At 47.4% G+C, this 23,101-nt stretch overlaps 1 protein-coding gene across 5 annotated transcripts in view; it reads right to left on the reverse strand.

Annotated features, from left to right (window-relative positions):
* Slc39a11 (solute carrier family 39 member 11) overlaps nt 1-23,101 on the reverse strand; it is a 441,489-nt gene that overhangs the window by 61,376 nt on the left and 357,012 nt on the right. For all 5 annotated transcript variants that reach the window (XM_076543667.1, XM_015993764.3, XM_006970449.4 and 2 more), the window contains exon 7: nt 2,942-3,011. In XM_076543667.1, the coding sequence (XP_076399782.1) occupies nt 2,942-3,011 (70 nt within the window). The remainder of the gene's footprint in view (nt 1-2,941; nt 3,012-23,101) is intronic.

Genomic DNA, 23,101 nt, shown 5'->3' on the forward strand with positions numbered 1-23,101 from the left:
ATTCATTACAGCAGCAAAATTACAATTATGAAGTAGCAGCAAAAATCATTTTATGGTTGGGGGTCACCACAACATGAGGAACTGTATTAAAAGGTCACAGCATTAGGAAGGTTGAGAGCCACTGGTCTAAAGCATGAGCTGAAGCAGAAAGGGTTAACAAGCCTGTCTAGGATCCCATTCTGTGTTTATCACCCAAGAGTAAGAATGCAGGTCCTGGGAGAAAGGCAGTGAACTGGGAAACCCCATGTGGGCTTTCCATGGGGAGCTGGGCTGAAGGCTGGAGGCATCTTTCCCTCCTTCATGGGCTTCAAGTTTTACACTCCTTCAAACTCTGGATATGTGGTGGTAGCCATGGTGGCAGCAGATCTCCAACAACTCTGTCCCTAGGCCACTACCAGGGCTGAATGACCTGTGGGGACGTAAGAAGCACCTAGTGATGTCGGTATGGCAGCGCAGCCCATGTGGCTGACAACACTGAGGCCCGCTGCCCTCCCCCCAGCTGCAGCGACCTGTGGAGGGGTAATGCAACTCAGAGAGGATGTGGTGGAAATGTTTTTGTTCCATTTCCTGGAGGAATATTCACAAAGGCCGGTAGAAAGAGCAGGTGACGGCACAGAGGGAGATCGATCGGAGCTGCTATCAAGATGTCATGGGGGCATGGTGCCACCAGACAGAGCCTGGCCTGTGAGCACAGTGCCTGGGGCATGGCTGTCACTTGCAGGCACTGGTCTCCTGGGGCACATGTGGCCTCCCCCTTCTGGGAGAGCTTGGTCTCTGGATGCTTGTAAGGTCAGCTCCTCGGGGCTCTCAGACCCGGGGACACTGTCTGACCCCGGAGGTTCTCATGGTCTGATGAGGCCAAGTTCAAATTGACCACATCAAAAGGACAGAGGGCCAAGCCTGCCCTCTCTCAGGACATGGGAGCAGAGTAGCCTGTGGATGCCATGAGTCATCATTAGCCCTTGGCTGTTTATTTTTGCTTTGGTTTGGTTTGGTGATATTTCTTACATTCTAAAGGTCCTTCTTTCCTTCCCCCATCCATTTTCTGATTTGATTTTTCCAAACAGCATCATTTTTACCACGAGGCTAAAGCAAAAATGGCTTAGGGGTCCAAGAGGCAGGAAGAAGGAGCTAAAAGTGGGACACACTTCAACCTAGAGCCCGCCAGTGCCCCTTGGAGTTTGGGGCTTCATGGAGCAAACATACTTTTAACATATCGGCTTAGGATGCGGAGTCTGACCGTGAGGGCATTTAACCCACAGGGCTCTGCGGCATCTGGGACACAGATACAAAGGCAGATGTGGTCTCAGTCCTCCAAGGGCGTAAAAGGGCCAAGTGCAAAGATGGAAAAGGGGTAATGTAGCAAATTCCTCTTGACATACCTGGCCAGCAGACATAGGGCTGGTCTTCACAGGTGGGGTGCACTGTGTGGGGGTGGGGAGCAGAAGGGCTTCCGGCTGGGCTGTCTGACGGCAATGAGCTAAATACTCTGACCCATCGGACTTGAGGGGTGTGTATGTGTGTGTGTGTGTGTTCATGTTTTGGGGGTACATGCATGTGTGTGCCTGTGCATGTGGGGGCCAGAAGACAACCTTAGGGTGTTGTTCCCTGGGCATTGCCCACCATTTTGTTTTGGAGACATGGTGTCTCATGAGCCTGCAGCTCATCGATTAGGCTAGGTTGGCTGGTCAGCTAGCCCCAGGGACCCTCCTGTCTCTGCCTCCTCAGTGCCAAGATTACAAGTATACACCACGCTGACTAACTTCTCTGCTTCATAGGTTCTGGGGACCAAACTCAGATCTTCATTCTTGTAAAAGAGACATTTTACGAACTGAGCTACCTCTCCAGCCCTTAAATTACTTTCCAAGTACTCGTGAATCTAGGTGCTTTTGGGCAGCGAGTGTTTTAAGTTCCCTCAGTGTGCACCATTCCCAGATACCTCTATCCTATTCTTTCCACTCTGAAGGTGGTCCTTGGATGAGAGAGCCCATCCTGCTGGCCTTCAGCCTGGAGGACGGAGTAGTCATCTTTGTGAGTGTGGGTGGACCCTGTGGAGTTTATCACATGAGGTCTCAATGACATCATGTGATTCGAGGCCAGAATCACACCAAGGCCCTGCTGGACTCCATAGAGTTAAGTGAGAGGAAGAACTTAGCAGTCTGGAGAAAGAGGGGAGAACTTAGGCGGTGAGGAGGACAGTGGGTTTGGCCAGGCTGGCAAATGCAGGCTGGTGGAAGGCAACCCTGAAGGAGCGCAGGGCCCATAGGACGGGGACAGGAAAGCTCAACTTAGAAAGCTGAGCACGGAGACTCTAAAAAACACCTGTCTCAAGATGTCTAGAAGGCCGCCAGCCCCACAGGAAGGAGCTCAGGATTGGGCTGGAGCTAGGTGTGGGCGCCACTCGCAAGCAGATGGAAAATAGGTCACAGGGATGGAGGAGGTTGCCAGGGAGAGTGCACGGAATGAAAAGAGAGGATGCTTCAGGGACAGACAGCTGGACACTGACATTTAAGAATGGGTCATTGGGTGAGCCTTCTGGGAAGACAGTCTAAAACTGGGGGACCAGGAAAGCCCAGTGACAAGAGAAAAGGAGGCTTCCAAAGGGAAGGAGCCACTTAGAGCATTGATGGTGCCTCTGCTGACCCTTCTCCTTCGCCTTTATACATCACGTGCTTAGAGTACAATCTGCTATTATAGCTTGGCTTCATTTACAAAGTGGCTACTACCTGTTAGCCAGCTCCCATGAGAAAGACTGCATACAAGCCCGCCTGTCTGATTGAGTACTTCACTCACACATGAACTTCCTCTTACGTCATACTCTTGCCACGATGGTGCTGAGGATGCTTAGCAAGCTTGTGCCAGCAGCTGATCCAGGTACCAAGTAAGTGCGGAGGCCTGAGGGCTGTGAGGGCCACGTTCTAGGCTCCAGGCGCTGGCTTACCTGGCACTCTCGAAGGTGGCGGATGCAGTCTTTTCTACGGCTCCAAATCCTACACCGACAGCAAGACCCTCTGAAATAGACACATGACACAGAGGTTAGGGATCACTTCCACCGCCATCCTCGTATCAGGTAGGGCTGCTTCAGGCTGCAAGTAACAGAAAATCAATGTCGGGAACAGTGGCGTTTTAAATCTAGGTTCATAAACTCCAGTCTGCCTCCTGTTTGGTGTGTGTGTGTGTGTGTGTGTGTGTGTGTGTGTATGTGAGAGAGAGAGAGAGAGAGAGAGAGAGAGAGAGAGAGAGAGAGAGAGAGAGAGAGAGAGAGAGAAGTAGGGATTGTCAACCTGATGGAAGTTAGAATTACAATGGAAACAAGTCCCTTGGCATTATCTGCGAGGCATTATTCATTTCTTTTCTTTTTCTTTCTTTCTTTCTTTCTTTTTTTTTTTTTTTTTTTTTTTTTTTTTTTTTTTTTTTTTTGGTTTTTCGAGACAGGGTTTCTCTGTGTAGCTTTGCACCTTTCCTGGAACTCACTTGGTAGCCCAGGCTGGCCTCGAACTCACAGAGATCCGCCTGCCTCTGCCTCCCGAGTGCTGGGATTAAAGGCGTGCGCCACCACCGCCTGGCTTTTCTTTCTTTCTTTCTTTCTTTCTTTCTTTCTTTCTTTCTTTCTTTCTTTCTTTCTTTCTTTCTTTTTTTTTTTTTAGAGACAGGGTCTCTCTATGTAGTCCTGGCTGTCCTGGAACTCACTATGTAGACACAGCTGGCCTTGAACTCACAGAGATCTGCCTGAGCCACCACACCCAGCCCAGGGGCATTATTTCATTTAGCTTGAGGTGGGAAAGCCCACACTAAATCTGGGCAGTTCCTTTCCACAGGATCAGGCCCCAGAATGAAAAAGGAGAAAATGATCTGAACAGACAGTCATCTTCCTCTGCTTCCTGACTGCGGGTGCCACGTGACCAGCTGCCTCAAGCTCCTGACACCACGTCTCCCCAACCATGATGGACTGTACCCCTGAACTGCACCCATGCAAGGAGCAAGCAGAATGCTAGAACCCTCCCTTTATCTGTCTCACACCTTAGGAAGAGAGGCCCCCCAGATGTAACTCCACATGTATCTCCTGGGTCAGAGCAAGAACCAGTACCCACTGACACCAGGCCCACGTCGGGGAGGTGATGCTCTTATGATCCAAGCAAGAAGAACTTCCAGTACTTGGCTGTGTCAAGACCAAGGGCTTTTTGGGCCTCACTGGGGCATTTTTATGAGAAAGGCATCATCTACTGAGTGAGAGGAGCTGGTGTTTCTTCAGGACGCACTGTCCCTTTCAATGGCTTGCTTCTCTGAGTCCTGTTCAGTTGGTGTGGGTCTGATACGGGAGTAAACAACAGAGTCCTAGAGGCATACAGAATAAGTAGGCTGGGCTGTCTGTCCCATGTGAGGGACAGAGTTCACCTAAGACCCAGGATGGTTTGGCAAGATGGGGGGGGGTTGGAGCCCAATGACCCTGCTAAGATACCAATGACTCCTTGGTGCCTCACTTTACCTTTGTGCCTATTCTCCTGTGTGTGAATCTTTCACATAGTACCTGTGTTGTCATAGGCAGTCTGGTTGAGAATTTGGGATTCTGGTTTCTTACCAAATATCTTAACCCTAGAATACTACTTCAGAAGGTCCTAGAACTCTGTATTCTAGGGTTAAGTACCTTCTGAAGTAGAGGGGATCCCCAAGTCCCAGCTGGAGTGATGCCTGGGCCATTTCCAGTTTCTAAAGTCACATGTTTGGAGGCGGGGTTTTCTTCCTAAGACCACACAGCGGCTTGGGGACTCCTCAGCCTTGCTTCCCTAGAACAGACGTTACACATGACAGCAAGCCACAGAGAAGTCACCAAGACACTCCTTCCTGCAAGCTCTAGCGGGAAGGAAGACAGCTAAGTCAGTCAGGGCCAAGGCTACCAGATTATTCCAAGGTTTTGTTTTTTTTTTTTTTTTGGGGGGGGGGTTGTTGTTCTGTTGAGGATGGAATTGATGGAACCCAGGGGCCTGTGAAGGCTGGGTAAACCCTCTGCCAGTGAGCTATATTGCTCTCAAAAGTGAATTTATTCAAACTTCACTTATGGGGCTGGAGAGATGGCTCAGGGGTTTAGAGCACTTGTTGCTCTTGCAGAGGACCCGGGTTTGATTTCCAGCATCCACATGATGGCTCACAACAGTCTATAACTCCAGTTCCAGGGGATCTGATGCCCTCTTCTGGCCTCTGCAGGCATGAGTGTTTTACCTGCATGTACCAACCTGCATGCAGACAAAACACTCATGTGTATAAAATGAAATAAAATAGATTTTGTTTTTATAGTTCCTTCACTTCAGTCTGTCTCTGAGGAAAGTGCCCAACTGCTGATCCTCACTTATCAAGTGTTTTCTCCAAGCTGATGATGGCCTCCTACTAGGGCCTTGTTTCAAAATCCTCATCTTCTGGAGTCCTTTTCCTTAGAAAAGTGGGGGGCTGATGATCCTCAGTATGCCAGGCAGCAGTGACTGTTATCTCCAGGCTCTGGAGCAGAGGTCAAAGGTGACAGGGTGCTGGCTCGGGTAAGTTCTGGTTCCGAGAGCCAGAGTCCTGGGCCCCACATCTGTGTGTTCTTCCTCTTCTCCAGATGTCCCCACCAGGAGTGGAAGCCGCAATCCCAGGCAGAGGGCTGGACGTACCTGGTATTAGTATCTGCCTGGTGTTCGTGGCAAGCTTCCAAACGGGGCAGGCAGGGATGAACTTATTCCTGCTCAGGACAAGCTGCAGTGGGGATGGCTGAGGTCCTGGGCAGCCTCTTTCTGCAGAGTTGCCCACACCATACCCAGGAAAAACCAAGCTGGGGGACCTTCAAGTTGCTGCCCCCAGCCAGCCTCCGCCTTCATGCCACCCAGACATTACCAAACTGCTGGCCTCTGCCATGAGGTGCATCAACACAGCTGAAGCCCCCAACCCACTCCCATGGGTGACACTGGATTGTCGGGACTCTGGCCAGCTGAGGACAGGTGTCAAAAACCGGGGAGGTACTGAGGCTTTTATTGACCCCAGACTCGAATACTTCCCTTTGAGGAAAAAAAAAAATGCTTTCTAAAGCCATAAACAACAGCTGCTTGGTTCCTCTGTTAATGTTTTTTTTTTTCTAATTACTCATTTTAATGTAAATCACAGAGTAGTTTAGAGCAAGGGTACATAAGTTAATCATCAAAATACCCCCCCTTCCCCAGAGAGCGGCTCAGCGCACAGCACTGTGACATATGCATGCTCACTAATGCTTTGGGATAGGACAAAGGATGAGTAAGTGACCCAGCTGTGGAGGGGTGGACTGGTCTTGAACCTATGCCACCATCTGTCATTATTTCCAGAACGCCATTTGACATCCAGTTTGCTGCCTGGGCTCATGGCTTTCTTCATGGATGTGGCATGGCCCTCCCTGTGTGTGCCAAACACCAGCTCCATTCCCTGCAGAATAAATGCTTCAGCTCCCAGCCAGCGATGCACCTGAGGCAAACCACCAGCAGGGGGCGATCCACTAGAGAATTTTCAGTGACAATTTCCAAAGTGGCAGGTATTTACTTACTGCTTGCTCTCTTGCAGACCCAAGGAAGGGAGTCACTGCCTCTAAAGCATGGGGCTGACCTCCAAGGTGGCCATGGCTAGCTCAGGTTCCCACTGGGTTCAGCAAGGGAGGAAGGTACTGGGGGAGAGAAGGTTTTTGTTATTGTGCTCAAAGGTGGGAGGCGATCCGCAGGAGTTAAATGAATGAGAAGCTAAGATAAATTACACACGCAGAAAGAACATAAATTAGAGAATCAACAGATGGAAGAAGGGACCGCCGGAGGGAAAGGAAGGGAGTTAAAATCCCGACTCCTACCCCAGGTGTTCCACCAAAAATGCAAATGAGGACGGTAATTAAGACAAGATGCTCATGTGCCTGGAATATCATTAGGACGCTTCTGCTATTAGCCCCCCATACAAAGAGGAGATAAACTGCCTGGACCAGCGAGGATGGCTGACTGCAGGAGAGGCCCCATGGAGAACAAGCTGAGCACCAAGGCTGCTGTAGCCACCACAGCCTTCCTGTGGGACCGGGATGGGGTGGCCTGTCCCTTGCCACTACCCTATCCTTACCGGATCAGAAAGATTCACCATAAGAGCCACAGGGGGTGGGTGACTAAGAAAACACCAGGGAAGTTGCAGAAGTGAATTCACAGTAATTGAGGCAACATGCACAAGAGTTACAGAATCTCAGCATGGGGAGGGGAGGTGGGCATGAAGCCCCACCCCCTAGCTAAAGAGCTATTGGCAATTGATAGCCGATGAGGGTGGGAGAGTCAGTTTTCTTTAAGGTTGTGGCCCCCACTAGACCGGCCTCCAGTGAAGACCACAAACTGTACTTGATGGAGTTTTAAGGAGGGGAGGGGAACACAAAGTTGGGTGGGTAGGGAAGGCAGGATGGATGGGGGGGGGGTAGGGAAAGGGGTTAATATGATCGAAGTGCACTGTACAAAATTCTCAAAGAACTTAGAAAAAGAAGAGAGAAACAGAGTGACAGAGTGACAGAGACACAGAGAGGATGACTAACAGAGGGCCTTTGGCTGAGACACACCCAGTCTTGGATCTACCCCATTACATTAGGTTCTTACAGAACTGCTAAGAGGGTGCTGTGGCTTTGCATACAGGGTGTTCTTGGTAATGGCAACCAACCCCGGGGGGTAGTGAGAGTTAGCTAAAATTCTCTAGGACTCATGACCAGAGCTGGAAACATTCTAGAAATCCCACCTCTCTTTCTGCCAGTGGTCAGCACCTCCAACAAAAATTCAAAGTATTTCAGAACGCCCCAAGTGTCTAAGCAGACAGTATGAGAGTCCAGGAAAAAGGTAAAGTGACTTCTTCCTGCTGTAGGCTCCACTGACTCTTGGTTTGAAGGGCAGGGGATAGAATTTACAAGACTTTCTTGCCAGTCTTCCAAACATCAACATCTATGTGACTTCAGCTTTGACAGAAGTCTTAGGTACAGCAGGCCACTATAACAAAACACCACAGACTGAGTGGTACATAAATGAAAGAAGTTTCCATCTCACACTCCTGAAGGGTGGAAGGACCAAGATCATGACACAGGCAGATTTCACATCAGAGGAGGGATACTTTCTGATTTATAAATGAAGCCACCTCTTCAATGATATCAAATCAAGGGGTTCTCTTGAGGCACCAACTCATTCATGAAGACCTCATTTTGAAGACTTAATCATGGCTCTCCAGCCCACCTCCTAAACCATCACACTAGGGGTTAAGATTTTACCAAATGGATTTTAGAGGGCCACAAACATTTGGGCCATGGCAGATGGGCATTCATAGACACTGGGGATGGGTGGATGGGGAAGAGACACTATGGGATGGATGGAGATGCATCATCCTCTTGGCTCAGGAGCCTCCCCTTCTGGGGCAGACACAGCTTCCTCAGTCGGAGCTGCTGTGGAGTAAGCTCTTTAGCCTGGTTGTACTCCTTGTGACATGGGCTCCGGTAGGCACCAAGCGGTCTCGGCACAGTGGGGCTTCTGAGATAGGACGAGGTCATCCCGGTTTGGTGGGACCAGGGATGAGGACTGTCACATCCCCCCCCTCCCCGGACTCCACATAGCTCACACTGCTCGGAGATACAGTCCCCCCTGGGTAGCTTCCCACAGGAACAATTTCAGGGCTCAGTCACTGAGGGCTCAGTGTCTCCCCTGTGTGCTGCTGTGACATCACGGCCCAGCTCCTGCCCCCTGAATCTCTTCACTGTACGCCATTTATTCTCCAGCTGGGCCTCCAATGGAAGCGTGCGTGATGTTAGTTCTAGAAGTTATGGCCAGAAAATGTCAACACAAAGGCCACACAGGAAATCAGGGGAGCTGCTGTGGCTTTATCCTCCTCAATTTGAAAACCATTAAAATTTAGGCAACAGCTAACATTTCCTGGGGAGGCTTCATAAATATTAAACATGGCCACTACCAGCAAACAATACCGCTGATGGCGATGACAACAGGCCCCAGGGGTGGAGGAGTGACTTGGAATGGATAGGCTGAGTCATTCCCAGGTCCACTGAAGATGTAGTAAGGGAGAAATTAGTTAAACTACGACCAGAAAATTTGGGACAAGAAAAAAAGAATTTTCTTGAAGAATGACAGCCACAGTAGTCTTCTAGCCTGTTCCACACACATATACACACATGTGCACCAAGGTGTGTGCATGCATATGCAGGCATGCATGTGCACACACACGTGTGCACACACACATGTGCACACACACACAGTAGCTTACGGCCAGAGCCTTGTGATCGCATACACAGCCCCTCTTGGTGGCAGCCTGAGGACACACTAGACAACTGTTAAATGACTATTGGGTGTGCTGGAACAGGGGAACTTATTTATGTTTTTGTAATTCCTATGGTCTTGACCTGAAGAAAATGAGAAGAAAGGATTTGTTTTTAACCTCCTTGGAGGACTCTTGAATAAAATTAGACCCTGGCAGTTCCTTCAGGATGATGAATAACCTAAGATACAGGTTCATTTATCATGCCCTGGATTTGACTTGCACCACAGCATGAAAAAAAAAAAAAGACAGGCTGGAAATCGTCTGAAGCCTCAATCAGTCCTCTGCATTGCCACCCCAAGGTTAGACAGCAACCCAGACATGTTCTGGGGTGAGGGCACTTTTTTCCTGACAAGTATCAGTATTTCACCAGGAGATTAAGAGTGAAAAAAGTAGCCTTCTGTCATGTATACCTCAGCTCAGCAGTGTGCTGGGACGTGGTGGCAGGTAGCAGCCAGCCTTCTCCTTGAGGTGGCCCCGTGTGGCCATGGTCATGTTGGTCATGCCCAGATGAAGTCTGAGAAACTTAAACAATGGCATCGACCCAAGGTTTAAAGGGAACTGAGGGGGCACAAAGAGGTGAGGAGAGTTTCTGGTACCCTGAGTTGGAATCGTGTAAGCTGTCCAGAGAGCTCCTAACACCCAGAGGACCTGAGAGGAAGGAGCCAGAACTCAGCCGGAGGATGAGGTTTTGTTCTCTCTGCTAAACCCAGCTCCAGTCTGAGGATTTTTTTTTTTTTTTTTGGTTTTTTTGTTTGTTTGTTTCCTGCTTAGACCCTCATTAGCATTCTTACTGTGTCTGCTCCTACCATCGCCATATATCTGAACCCCATTTCTCAGTGTTACTTCCGAGACTCAAAGCACATAAAAATGATTCATTTTACATTCTCGTTCGAAACTAATAAAGGGTCATAAAATAGTTACACAACCTACTATTTTTTAAGGATAAGATAGTTTGTGTTTTTTGAAAGACATGAATCCAATTGTATATGAAAGGAAAAGATGAAACCCAGGATATCATATCCCTTTTAAAAATACTATTTTATTAGTCCTTTGAGAATTTCATACTATATATATAATTTGATTATATTCATCCTCACTCCCCTAGCACCTCCCAGATCTACAGCTACTTTTTGCTGAAGTTATCGTATACTTGAGTCATAGGATGTGGAGAAATTCAGCTGTCATTGGCCTGCAAGCTTTCACAGTGCTGGAGGGTGCATGCTACTGGAGCAGACAGGTTATTATCAGTCAGACGGGGATGTGAACCCTGTGAGTTACAATGACTGGCCTGACAAGATATGCCTACTGGCATGGGAGTAACCAGCCATTTAATATGGGAATTAAGAGCTGCTGCACCAAGAGATGGAGCCCATATCTGGCACTGTTAACAGGACCTTCCTTCATTTGATCTCCTAAGAATTCCTAGACTGCCAACTGCCTGGCCTTCACAGTGTGGGGGACACACAGCTTTCCACGTATTTAAGGGGTGCTGCTATCCAGATTCATGGTTGCTCACTCCTAATTTGTACACACCATCTGGGACATCTTATAAAGGCCTGAAATAAATTATGGATGCCACCAGTAATAAAATAATCTTGGAGAATTTATAGTAAATACTAGCGATTCCAGAAGAAAAGAAAATGGCTGGATTTTCAGGATGAAGATGTTATACTGTATATACAGACTAAAGAAACTGAGGGTTAGGGGGATGGCTCAGGAACCCACATAAAAGGCCAGGGGCAGCGACATGCATTTGTAATTCCAGTTCTGAGGAGGTAGAGACAGGCTGGTGCCTGGGGCTCTCTGGCCAGGCAGGATAGCCTAATGGGCGAGCCCCAGGTCCAAGTGAAAGACCCTGTCTCAAAAAAACACAACAACAACAAAAACAAGACAAACAAACAAACAACAACAAAAACAACAACAACAACAACAAAAAAAAAACAGGATGAGCAGTGCCCAAGGAACATCACTTGAGGTTGCTGCGCTTTGGCCTGAACACGAATGTACACTTCCATACAACAAACTGTGTACTTCCTCTTGATACAACAAATTGTTAGTGGCCACCATATGAAAAACAGAAATATATATATATATATATATATATATATATATATATATATATATATATATATATATATCAAGAATAAAGTCTGGCTCATGAATTCCTGAAGCGAGCAAATGGAAGTGACGAGGGAGAAAAGCCTGCACAGCTTCATTCTCAGAAGCAGTTCAAGCGAATGACAATATCCTTTTGATTGGATTTTATCAGGAAGGAGAATGTGAAAGGAGAAGAATAAAGTTCCATGTGTCTGGATTGCTTTCAGCCTTTTAATTCTCAAGGCGCCACATGAACACGCTTTTTAAAAGTGGTTACATCGGGGTGCAGTGAAATGAATTCATAACTGCCCAACTGACTGCTCTCAGTAGGTGAATAATAATGAGTTTATGCATCCCGGGAGGAGATGGGCAGAGCTAAGCCAACCAAGCTGCTGTTGTCCATTCATCAACATCAGCAACTCCAGCGGAGACACAGCGAAAATCAGGACAGAGCACAGAGCCAAGAACACAAAGGGGCCTGACAGGGAGCACACCCAAATCACCGCAGGTGGAGAAGCAGCTACATCAAGCCCAGACATAGCGAGCATTCAGAAGAGGAAGTTGTGCAGGCTGATGAGATGGCTCTACAGGCAAGGTGCCTGTCACTGAGCCTGAAGACCTGGGTTGGATCCTTAGGACTCACAGGGGGGAGAACCAACTCCTGAAAGCTGTCTTCTGACCTCTTCATGGGCACACCCCTCCCCTGCCAACAAAATCAATCAATTAATTATTAATTAATTAATTAAGGAAAGTTAAATGTAATGTTCTGGATTTAGAACCAATCAAGAGAAGGCATGTGGGCAGCTCTGGGTTCGTGTGTGAAGCCCTTGCTTATCACTAGCTACCTGCACAAGCCTTGTGGTGAGGACTTCCCATTATAGGAATATTTGGCATAGGCAGAAACAGGATCTCAACAACAACAAACATCAAAACAGAGACAGGGAGATGGTATTACCCAGGTGAATTCTGCAGGGCTCTGGTCGGTGACCTGGTAAGCATTTGATGAGAGGGTTCTATCAAATATATGTGACACAAAATGGATACGTACATTCATATTCATATATATATATATACCTACTGATATATATACATGTGTAGATAGAGTTTTCCTGCCTTGCCCACAGTCAGGACAAATCTTTGTCACCTGCCAGTCCCACAGCCCCTCAGACCCAACCAAGTAAACACAGAGACTTATATTGCTTACAAACTGTATGGCCATGGCAGGCTTCTTGCTAACTGTTCTTATAGCTTAAATTAATCCATTTCTATAAATCTATACCTTCTCAGGTCTTTGATGGGATTGAAGACTAGCAGTTATAATTACAACCATATATATATATATATATATATATATACATATATATATATATAATCTTAGCTAGAACATATTAAGTATTATATTCAGGTTCTTTAGGATAGGACACCTTTTGGAATGATCTTTGTAACATGCCACTTACCCATCCTCTATACTTCTCTGGATTTTAGTATGTGTTTCTTGCTTGATATTGTTCTCATTGGTTGTAGTTCCATCTTATCTAGGTCATTATCCCTCATTATTCCTGGATAATATTTGATAACCATTCCTTTGTATATAGTCTTGTATTAGGTTAGAACCTTCTTATTTAGACAAAAAGGGGGAGATGTAATGGGTAGCCATTCCAGCTTTGATCTGAAACTTCCAACCTCCATTGAGGCTTCGGCAACTGTCATGCCTACAATGCGGGGCCAAGGGAGATGCCTGGAGACCCAAGAACTGGATGGGCCAGTGCTCACTCTGTTCCAGAACCCTGGACGGTGGAGGTAGACCAAGCAGAGCTCTAGAGAACACCGCTGGACTGCGATACACCTTCCCCAGACCCCGCGACCTACCTATCCCTTCATTTGTAAGTTGCCCACTAAATAAATCTTCCTTTTAACTACATGGAGTGGCCTCCACATATTAACTACATATAATTTCACCAATATACATGTGTCTACATTTTCATGTGCATATTTGTATAGGGCTTATGTATCTAGAAATACATATGTATCCACATGTGTCTGCAGTACATTTTATGTGTGCACACATGTATCTAAAATAGATATCTATAGTTGGCATTGGGTGACTCTGTCAGAGGCACATGAGGAATCAAGTCTCCCATTTCTTTGGTTAAAGGGTCCTTCTTAAGTTCTGTCTCAATGAGTCTTACCATCTATGGGTTTCATGCAGCACTTAAGCCTGTGCTTATTAGAAAAGACATGGGGGAACCACCTACCTCATGCAGAGAGCCCTTCTGATACGTGCAAGCCCACTGTTCCCTCTTGTTTCAGAAGTGGGCCTGGGGCATGAAGACAAAGACAATTTTGGTCTCTGTGGGGAACATGGGGCAGTCCCAGGGCATCTAATCACAGCCAGTGTCCAACCTCAGCCACCTACACATCCCAGCAGGAATTCTTCATATGCCACAGGAAGAATGTGGTGATTCAGCCCAAGTCTCCCCCGACTGTGTGATCACTTAAAGGATGCCTGGGGTGTCAGCAGGACTGACTCCATCAACACAGGCTGCATCCTCTCCACTTCTGTTGAAAGCAGATAGTCCTGGTCAAGGAAGCCAGGCACACAATGTCCACTTCCACTGCTATCTCAGGCCCAGCCCTGCAGGCAACTCAAATCACCACTGTTCCTAGGGAGGCTGCATTCCCCATACCACCTACCGAAATACTACATCACTATCCAATCTGTTCCCAATTTTCCTACTGGAAAAATCCCAGCATAGATCCATCTGGAAAGGCATCTGCCCAATCCTAAGTACTCATCCCTTCTGATAGAATCCCCAGCATGGAGCTTCTCCTCTTTATCAGCTGTTCCCCAATCATACAGAGTGATGCCCCAGATAAGCCAATCAAATCAAGGAAAATAAAACTAGCTAATCCAATCCATTCCACCACTCCAATTTCCAATCCCTGTTGAACATTTCAAAGTGAGACCCTAAAGCAAATGATAGGCAAGGGAAGAACTGATGGGGATCCATCCAGGTGTGGCTTCTGAGTAACTTGCTATTTTTTCAGGCACTGCATTTCATATTTTCAAATATTAACTTTCCAGCCACCATGGGATGGAGATATGATCAATCTGCATTTTTTTTTTCTGAGACAGGGTTTCTCTGTGTAGCTTTGTGCCTTTCCTGAAACTCACTTTGGAGACCAGGCTGGCCTCGAACTCAGAGATCCGCATGGCTCTGCCTCCTGAGTGCTGGGATTAAAGGTGTGTGCCACCACCACCCGGCTCAATCTGCATTTTAAAGATAAAAAACTAGATCCCATAAAGGTTACATGATTTTTGGGGGGCACACAATGTCTGACAACCATGTCTGTTGAGCCCCAATGTTCTACTCTTCTTACTTGCCTCAGATCAACAATAGAGTAATGATAAGTTTGGCCTAGGAGTTTCAACCGTCACCCTGCATGAACTGAATTTGGTTGTGATTCTTTTGCAAGTTACATGCAAAGCTCAGGCCAAAATGCGCTCAAAGAACAGGACGAAACAAGCAAGAGAAAGTGGGGCAAGGCGGTACAACTTCCATCATGAGGAGGTGGAAACATGGGGTCAGCTTCAGCTGCTCATTAGGGACCAGGGCTCCACGCTCTAGCCAGTTATCTGCAGCACAGACCAAGCCGGCATGTCTGACCCTCCTGTGAGGACAGAGGGGTCTCTGGATGCTGAGTTTCCCCTGGTAGCAGCTGAGTGTCATTTTGATCTGACCACGCTGCAGATCTGTTCAACATAACCACCACAGAAGGACGGCCAGGATTTGGAGGCTGTCCCAACTTCACCCAAGTGACTCATGATGTTCATATTCAGTCCTGATCACAGTAGCTCTTCAAGACCTTTGAGGCTCAACTGGACTGTAGTTCATTTGGGAAGAAATTAATGATTTCTAGTGGATGAACACTTTATCTTCCCAGGTAATGTATGACCAAAAACCACAGTAGAGACTCTGCTGTCCTGGGGTGAGCCTCCCAGTGTGGCGGAGACTCCTGCTCAGGGGCCCTTCTTCTTCCTCATCCTCCTTCAGCTGAAATACCAGATGAAATCCCATGTTCTGATATGATACTTAATCTTGATGTCAAATTGACAGGACTCAGAATCACCATGGAAACAAACTTCTGGGCATGCCTATGAGGAAGTTTCTAGATCAGGCTAGCTGAGGTGGGAATGTCCACCCTAAATGTGAGTGGTACCACCCCATGGGTTGGGGTCCTGGATTGAACAAAAATGAGAAAGTAAGCTGAGCATCAACCACCCCCACACCCCCCGCTTCCTGCCAGCATTCATCTTTCTCACACACACACACACACACACACACACACACACACACACACACACACACCGCTTCCTGCCAGCCTTCATCTTTCACACACACACACACACACACACACACACACACACACACACACCGCTTCCTGCCAGCATTCATCTTTCATCCCCCCCCCACTTCCTGCCAGCATTCATCTTTCTTGCTTCCCAACTGACCAGCTACTTCAAGCTCTGTGCCGTCCTGATCATGATGGACTGTATTCCCTCAAACTGTGAGCCAGATTCAAACCTTCCTCCCTTAAGTTGCTTTGGTTGTGGGTTTTGCCACAGCAATTAGAAAGTAACTAAGATAACTACAGTGGAAACACCTCCATGGGTGCTAGAAACATTTAGAGGGGTTCTATGGCCCACGTTTAATCATAGGAAATTAGTTCTAATTGACCACTTTCTTAAAAAGAAAACTGATGCTGTGGATTGAACTCAGGGCTCACATATCCTAAGAGCACGCTCTAGTATTGAGTTATACCTATATCCCATAACTTATGCTTTACCTCTGAGCTACATCCCTAGACCTCACAACTATTATTTTAAATCATAAGATAAAAATCTCATGCAGCACAACCTAGTAAGTTTATAAACATTGACTGTTTTCTTGAAGGATCAGAACCCACCAGAACATTCCAAGAGTCTCAGATTGCCAGCAGAAAAGAAACCTGCAGAGCTTTGTTTCCCCAGTGTGTCTGACAAGAGAACTCTTGTATTAAACAGTGCCTGCCTGTTAACACCTCTTGGAACCTGTACTTTGTGGGGACTTGTTTTGGGAAACACTGCCTGGGAGATAATTAAGAGCTTTCTGGGTTGTTCAGAGTCATCCTCCCCCACCTCGTGGCTATACCTGCATAAACTGCATAAGATAAAATCTACTCATCCTGGGGTCGTGCTCACTCATTCAACTCACACAAGATTATTAAGAGCCTCCTCGGTACCAGACACTGGCTCAGAACCAAGGACTCATCGAAGCATGAGGGTTCTGAGGAAAAGAGACAGGCAGAATGGAGAGGCCGGTTTGATGTGAAGGGTGGAGAGGCCAGCTCAGTGTGAAGGGTGGAGAGGCCAGCTCAGTGTGAAGGAGCTACCATGGGTTTTCTGTAAGAACTCTGCTCTGAACCGGAGGCTTAGAGGAATTTTCCCAGACAGAGGTTGATGGTCAGTGACCCATCCATCCATCAAGGCTAACACAAGTCCCCTGGCGACAACCAGTTCCATTCTCAAAGCATTCATCCCAGGAAGTTCTTGCAGGCCCCTGGCAAATGTGATTATCATCTGCTGCCTGTCTCATCCTCTTCTACCTTAATAAAGCAGAACTTGCTTTACTCAACATCTTGTGGGTCCAGGGCCTGTTTTCCTTCAAGCTTGTACTTCTGTGATAGATGAGCCAACGTTAGAACTCACAGATGAGGTGCAATGGGGTCACTGACCAGCTTCAGTGACGTAACTCTTTCCTGGTCCCCCCTCCAATCCTTCAGACATGAGGCTTAGAAGCTACATGCAGCCTAGTGAAGAGCAACCTTTAAGGCTGATCTCATGAAAGAGAGCTTGGGGGAGGGGAGGCTCCGAAACTTTGCTTCTCTCAGAAAGAGAGGGTGACAGTGCCATCCTCTCGACAAACCCCAGGCTTCCCACTGGTAAAACAGGGGGAGTAGAAGCAGAGGCAAAGATCTTCAGTACTTGCCAAGGTCAAGGGCATCTCAAGAATAACTCCTCCTATCCTTAGATTCTCTTGGTTCATCCACAGCTATTACAGAAGAGGATCCTGCTGGTGAGTAACTATAGGAGAGGTAGGTGTGGTAGTCTGAATATAATTGGCTCCCATAAGCTCATAGGGAGTGGCACTATTAGGAGGTGTGGCCTTGTTGGAGGAAGTGTGTCTCTGTGGGGGAGGGCTTTGAGGTCTCCTATGCTCAAGCTACTCCCAGTCTCAGTTGACTTCCTGTTGCATCCTGTTGTAGATCATGATGTAGGACTCTCAGCTCCTTTTCCAGCACCATGTCTGCCTGCAAGCTGCCATGTCCCACCATGATGACAATGGACTAAACCTCTGAACTGTAAACCAGCCAATCAAATGTTTTCCTTTATTTTTTTTCAGTTTTTAATCTTTATTGATTAAAAGTATTATTGTGCTGACTAGAACCCTGTTCTTCCAACTGGTGTGGGTGGCGCTTGTGCCTATAGGGTCTGTTGATGTTGCAGAAGGGGGCTGTCCACCGGGAGGATGCTGGAGTAGGTCAATTGTAGATGGTTGTTTTTTACCTTTTTTTGGCATTTTTGGGGGGCCTACCACCCAGCTCTCAAATAAATCACACACAGAGTCTTATTCTTTCTTATGAATGCCTGACCTTAGCTTGGCTTGTTTCTTGACAGCTTTTCTTAATTTAAATTATCTCATTTATCTTTTGCCTCTGGGCTTTTATCTTTCTCTATTACTGTATACTTTCCATTACTTCTTACTCTGTGGCTTGTTGTGTAGCTGGGTGGTTGACCCCTGATGTCCTCCTCTTCTTTTCTCATTCCTTCTTCCTTGTTCTCTTTTTCTCCTGCTATTTATTCTCTCTGCCTGACAGCCTCGCCTATCCTTTCTCCTGCCTTGCTATTGGCCATTCGGCTCTTTATTAGACCAATCAGATGTTTTAGAAAAGTAAAGTAACAGAGTTTCACAGAGTTAAACAAATGCAACATAAAAGAATGCAACACATCTTTGCATCATTAAACAAATGTTCCACAGCAAAAACAAATGTAACACATCTTAAAATAATATTCTACAACAGCCAATGTTTTCCTTTATAAGATTTGCTGTGGTCATGGTGTCTCTTCACAGCAATAAAAACTCTAACTAATACAGTAGGAGTTCTAGGTGGTTTGGAGGTGATGATTGGCTTCCTCCCACAGTTCTCTGACTTGTGCATATCCACCCATGCTTAGGCAACTGGATAGATGGTCTCCCTATTCCTAGGAGATCAGCACATTGATGCTTCTCTCAGCATGGACACCTGATAGCTTGCCTCACTACAGCCCAGATCTGCTGGGCTCACGTGGTCCTTCTGCTTCAGTCTCTAGAGCAGCTGAAACAGCAGGTGAGTTCCACTGAACCTGACATTACCTCCCACAGCTCTCAGCCCTCATGGCCCCCTTCAGTGAACCTCTTTCTCCCTTGGAGACCCCAGTGGCCTCTGCCTCATGCTATAAGAAAAGCCTCCACAAGCCATGAGACAAGTCCTGCATAGCTGTGGATGGACAGAGTGATGGGTGGGGCAGGTGTAAATGCTACAGGTACTGGATGGGGACCCTGTACACCAGACTCTGGAGTTGAGGTCTGATCCTATGCCCTGTCAGCAACAAGAGAAAACTAAGGGTCTTTGGTGAGGGTGGGGCTTTATCCAGAGTCCCTAAACACAAGCCAGAGATAGCCATGTGACCAGGGATGGTGGGATCAGCTCAGCATGGCAGGGGTTCCCATCAATGGCATACCGAGAAAACAGCCAGAAGGTCCAGGGAGCTCTGCCCACCAGAGCTGGGGTACTTTGTTTCCTGCTAGAATCTAGATGAAGTCACCAACATTAATCCCGGCAGCCACAAATGTGAAATCAGGTCAGCCGCAAGGCAGTTTAAGCCCCAAACAACATGTTTGTCATTTTTATCTCCGTACTGTAAGGTACCCCAAAGACAGGTTTATTGTCCCCATATCCAACAAAGGCCATTTGACTCATAACTAACACGGTGCTGGGAGAGCGAGATAATGGGATGTTTGTTTTTCACAAACCTCAAGAGCCTACACAGCCCTCAAGTGGCCAGCCCGCCTCAGCTCCTCCAGGGGCCAGCACAGTGGTGGTTTGGAGACACAGGCAGAATAGGGATCGAGATCACCAAGCTGCCAGGAACTGCTGATCAACTGGACCACGAGCTTTTGTGTAGAAGGTAAGATGTAAATAAAGACAGTGCCTGGCGATTTCATCTCTCTCACCCTTCATGAATTACGAGGGGTCAAAGGTCCCTGGTGTCCTCTACTCCAGAAAAGGTGGGGGCGGTGATCAAGTGAGATGATACAGAACATGGTTTCCTGAGGCAGGTGAGAAGGCTCGGTCAGTAAGCTGCCTGGTTTGCAAACATAAAGACCTGAGTGTGGATCCCCAATCCCTACGGGAAACCCAGGTAGACATCTGTGAGCCCAGAGCTGGGACTGGCGGGGACAGGAGGGTCCCTGGTGCTCACTGCTGAACAGCCTGGCCGAATCAGCGAGTTCCAGGTTCAGGGAGAGATTAGGTCTCAAAAACTGTAGATGAATGAGTATGGGTAAAATTTTAGAAAGGAGGCCAAGAGATTGATATCAGGTGACAAGAAGAGACAGAGTGAGGCAACAGGACACTAGTGATGGTGGTGGGGACTAGACATTGCCCAGTCTCAGAGCACTGGTCTCCTAGTTTGTCCACAGGGAACAGTTGATGCATTCAGGCTGCTCCAAGATGCCCTTCTTCCAGGAAAACAGTTAATTTAGCACATGACAAGTTGTCTTCCAGATGAGTCTCCTGCCTCGACCTCTTGGAGTGCAACAAGAAGCCAGTACTTAGGCTGCAGGGACAGTGTCCTGTGGCTGATGTGTGATGAACCCTAACCTTGCTTCTAACACTGCACCCACCAACTCTTAGAGCATGCCCAGTTTCTTGCTCCCTCTTGGTGATGCTTCAGTAAAGATTTGGTGATTTGGCAGCAGGAATTATTGTGTTGGGGAAGAGAAGCAGAGAAGAGCATGGGTCTTCAGAGATGACAGCCTGGCTTAGTTACTTTTCTGTGGCTGTGATGAAGGGGCCAAAGGAAACTTAAGGAAGAGTTTGGGGCTTATGGTTCCAGTGGGCTAAATGCCCGGAATGACAGGGATGGTGTGGCAGCAGAAATAGGGAGCTAAGAGATCATATCACAGGCACACACAGGAAGCAGTGATCCAGCAGGAAGTGGGTGAGGCTATAAACCCTCGAAATCGGCCTCACCGAGGTACTTCCTGCAGCAAGGCTGCACCCCGCCCCCCATCAAAGGTTCCATTACCTTCCCAAACAGCACCATCAGCTGGGGCCCAAAGGTTCAAATACACGAGCCTATGGACGATGTTTCTCATTCAAACCACAACACAGCCCGTCCCAGGAAATAGTCCATCTTCTGTCTGTCATAACAGATATTCCAGCCTCTAGTGGCCCCAAGTGCGGTCCCTCAGCACACAACACCGCATCTCACAACCCTGGCAGCCAGTGATCGAGCATGGCAGGACCAAGACAGGTTCCCTTAAATAGAAGGCGAGACTCCTCTGAAAGGGCCCATCTTACTTGGGCCTGATGGAAATGCTCTGGGAGCTGTTCTGTGGTCTAGGCACTTCTCACCAGACCTCTCTACTTCTTTCTCCTCTCAAGGGAGGCAGACATGCATTGCAGCCCACCAACCCCTGCTCCCGCCCAGTGTCCCCCAGTAAGTCCCTCATGTCTAAGTCCTCCTTGGCACCTGTTTCTCTTAGCACCCAAGATGGTAACCACCATGCCGGCCAACCAACACCACACCCAGTAAGTGTTCTGTGGGCAAAGCATGCACTTGGACGGGCAATAAATACCTTGAATTCTCTCAGATCTTCATTTTCAGCCTGTGTTATTCATTTAATACATGTGCATTAGGCTCCTGCTGATGGCAAACATGTGCTCTGCCTGCACTTCAGAGGCAGACAGGTTGCTGCCTGCCAACAGTCTGCACGTGAGTGAACCATAAGGAGTGATTAGATAGATAATTTGGCTATAATTGATATTAATGGTGTTAGAAATGACAGGTGATATCACTTAGCCCTTAACACATGCCAGGTGCTGGACTATATTTTAAGAAATTTACCCCGCCAGAGCTTTTAGGGGGCTATGAGGAACCAGAAGCCAAGGTGCACAGAGAAAGTCATTCAAGGTGCTATGGGAGGGAATGAGCCAGAAGAGGAAATGGGAGTTAGAGCCAAGCCTCGTCTTCAGGCCCACCTTGTAGGAGGGAGCCCCAAGCTGAGGCTCCATGGCCTGGTGGAGGGAGACCATTTCTGTTCACATGCCAGCTACCATCAACGAGAAGACATGCCAATGGGCAATGAAGCATGCTGGCTGAGGAGTCTAATAAGACTACTGCACTGGGCATCAGCCATAGCTGAAGCCAACAGCAATCCGGAACGGAGGGAAAAATCAATGTGTTGTTTACAGACGGTGATTTTATGAGTTTGTCTTTCAGACGTCAAACAGTCAAGGAGTAACACCTGACATCATGTTATTTTTTTAAAAATGCAATAAACTAGTTATCTGAGACAGAGATGGAGTGGATGTGAAAGGGTCAGGAGGCCCAGAGCCTGTCCACACGTTCCTCCAGGGGTAGGATCTCTCTGCTGCATACACTCCTTCCTGCAGGGAGCGGAAGGGGGCTCTCTGCTGCTCATCCCGCCATGCCCTTCTCTAGCTAAAACAAGAGAGTGGATTCCTGTTCGTGCTGTCTAGTACGGTTGGCACACCTGAGAGAGAAAGCTGTCGACGGGGGCTCTCTGTGAGCCCGTGAGCCCTTCCCAACAGAGCGGGCACAGGGGGGCTGGCGACAAGCCTTCATCAGGGGTCCACATTAAGAGGGTCTCCGCAGGACTAGCTTTGGTCATTATGAAAACTGTTTCCCTTGCCCACTCCTGGCCCTCCACCCATGGAGGCAGATTCACAGCTCCCACCTTCCATGTTATACTTAAGTTTTCCTCATAACAGAATATTACCACAACCATTCCACAGGCTGTAGACCCAGACAACCCCAGACTTCCTGGGGTTCATCCAGCCCCAGGACCTCCAGATCTAGCATGGTAGCAGACCTCACCACCTTCTATATTATCTCTATATTTATATGTAATATATATATACAAAGTATCTCTATATTTTTTGTAATTTTTTGAGGCAAGATTAACAAAAACTATTTATATACAAGAGTGTAAAACATTATCATCATCTCAGAAAGGCAAATATTGCATATTTTCTCTCATGTGTGGTTCCTAGATTTTATACAATGCATAAAATCATGCATAGACATGTGGGTATGAAAGGAGAAATGTCACTGCCTAGGGGAACAAAGGGACTAATGAGATGTAGGATGAGAAGAGGATAAATGTGCTCAACATCCAACATATATATATGAAAACTTCAGAAGAAAAATAATAAATAACTACCCGAATATTTTATGTGTCATTTCCAAATCGCTTGGGGTTGGGGATCAGCAACCTACTTTGGGAAGTTTCTGTGTATCCAGAGCTCAGAAAGCTATACATTGGATGTTCAAAAACCCCACATGGAGAATGGCTGA

This window comes from Peromyscus maniculatus, chromosome 8 (assembly GCF_049852395.1).
Source record: "Peromyscus maniculatus bairdii isolate BWxNUB_F1_BW_parent chromosome 8, HU_Pman_BW_mat_3.1, whole genome shotgun sequence".
Classification (NCBI taxonomy): domain Eukaryota; kingdom Metazoa; phylum Chordata; class Mammalia; order Rodentia; family Cricetidae; genus Peromyscus; species Peromyscus maniculatus.